This window comes from Chaetura pelagica, unplaced genomic scaffold, assembly GCF_000747805.2.
Source record: "Chaetura pelagica isolate M959 unplaced genomic scaffold, ChaPel_1.0 scaffold47, whole genome shotgun sequence".
NCBI classification, from domain to species: Eukaryota; Metazoa; Chordata; class Aves; order Apodiformes; family Apodidae; genus Chaetura; species Chaetura pelagica.
This window is the reverse complement of record NW_009954140.1, coordinates 6,395,470-6,396,989: the sequence shown is the minus strand read 5'-3', so window position 1 is coordinate 6,396,989 and position 1,520 is coordinate 6,395,470. Positions and strand designations below refer to the sequence as shown.

At 63.0% G+C, this 1,520-nt stretch overlaps 1 protein-coding gene across 1 annotated transcript in view; it reads right to left on the bottom strand.

The window, feature by feature from the left end:
* Nucleotides 1-432: 432 nt before the first annotated feature.
* The window catches only part of NPLOC4 (nuclear protein localization 4 homolog (S. cerevisiae)), a 25,511-nt gene continuing 24,423 nt past the window's right edge, over nt 433-1,520 (bottom strand). Inside the window, exons 16-18 of the mRNA XM_010002815.1 lie at nt 1,032-1,134; nt 556-627; nt 433-518 (exon numbers count right to left, since the gene is read on the bottom strand). Coding sequence (XP_010001117.1) covers nt 433-518; nt 556-627; nt 1,032-1,134 — 261 coding nt within the window. The remainder of the gene's footprint in view (nt 519-555; nt 628-1,031; nt 1,135-1,520) is intronic.

Genomic DNA, 1,520 nt, shown 5'->3' with positions numbered 1-1,520 from the left:
TGTCCCAGCCCCTGAGCACAGAAGCTGTCAGCACCTGAGGGGAGCAAAGCTGCGGGCAGGGAGATGCCACAGCCTCCCCGGCACCTCTGTCCTGAGAGGCTGCTTTGGGCAGGGAGGAGGGGTCCTGGCTGCCTGCAACCCCCTCGAGGTCCACATGCTCACCCCGGAGCTGGCTGGGGGTGGTGGGAGGACTGAAGTTAAGCCTTGGTTTCCCAAGCCAGGGGACAGCATCAGGATAACACCACCCAGCTCCTGCTGCGACTACGGGGCTGCCCTGAAAGGGAGTGGGGAGGAACTGGGGAGGGCTGGAGCCTCCCCTGCCCGGCTCCACAGCCTGGGGGGCCGGATGGCAGGAAGCTGAAGGGAGGAGGGGGAAGGGACAAGCACCACTCCTGCTGCTCGAGGGTTTGCTCTGTATTGGAGTCAGCCGGGCTAGGTGCGGGGCAGGCTGCACATCTCGCAGTGGTCTGTGCCCGGCTGGTTCATGAAGGTGCAGTGCTGGCAGCCCCACATGGCTGGCCGGGCCGCGCGTTTTTTTTCAGCCCCACATGGCTGCCGAGGCCGCGTGTGTCGAGCTGCCCATGGCACCGTACTCCTGGAGTCCTGAGATCTGGACACCAACTGTGCCTGTGAGAGAGAGAGCCTGGTCAGAGCCAGGGGGACCCACTAGGACCAGGCAGGTCCTCACCTCAACCCAGGCCATGTTCTCTGTCCTGATCCAGCTGAGGTGCTGCCTTCTCCTCCAAGGCCCCCCGGGGGTGCTCCCCAGTGGTGGCAGATCTTGGTACCCCCACCTGAGCACTGCAGATCTCACAGTGCAGCCCCCCTGCCCCACTCCCTGCTCAGTGCAGTGGGGACTGCTCGGGACAAGGAACAGCTTTTCTCCTACCCAAGCCTCCAGTGGCCTCCCTGGTGGCTTGAGAGCAGCAACTGTGTGGCCACCAGCCATCTGCCCAGCCCTGGCCCAAAGAATGAGGGACAATGAACCCCTCCCCAGCCTGACCCCTCCCCAGAGTGACCCCCTCTCTTACTGCAGAGCTGCTCGATGGTGGCCCACTGCTCTGATTTTTTCCAGGTCTGTGCTAGCTCCTCATTCTTGGTCCTCACGGCTTCCAGCAACAAGCTGATGCTGTCCTGGAAGCCAGAAAAGAGAAATCAGCACTGGACACTCTGGTGCCCAGGGAATTGCCTCCCTGCCCTCCTCCACCAGCTGCAGCAACACAGCACTGCGAGTTGCAGCCACTTCCCCCTTTGATTTCCCCCAGTGAGGCTCCTGGACAGGGACCAAGATGCAGTTTATCCCCAACATATCCCCAAACATCCCTTCCCTCTGCATGGAGCAGCTTATCACCCACGGCTGCCCCGTGCCGTGCTGGCAGTGCCAGCCCCAGTGCTGAAGCTCTCTGGTGTCCCATCCCAGCCCTGCCAGCAGCTCCAGCCTGATCTCCAGCCGCCCAGGGTCAGCCCAGCCACCCTGCACATGCGTGTTCCTCAGCACCCTCCCAGCCTCTCCCAACCAC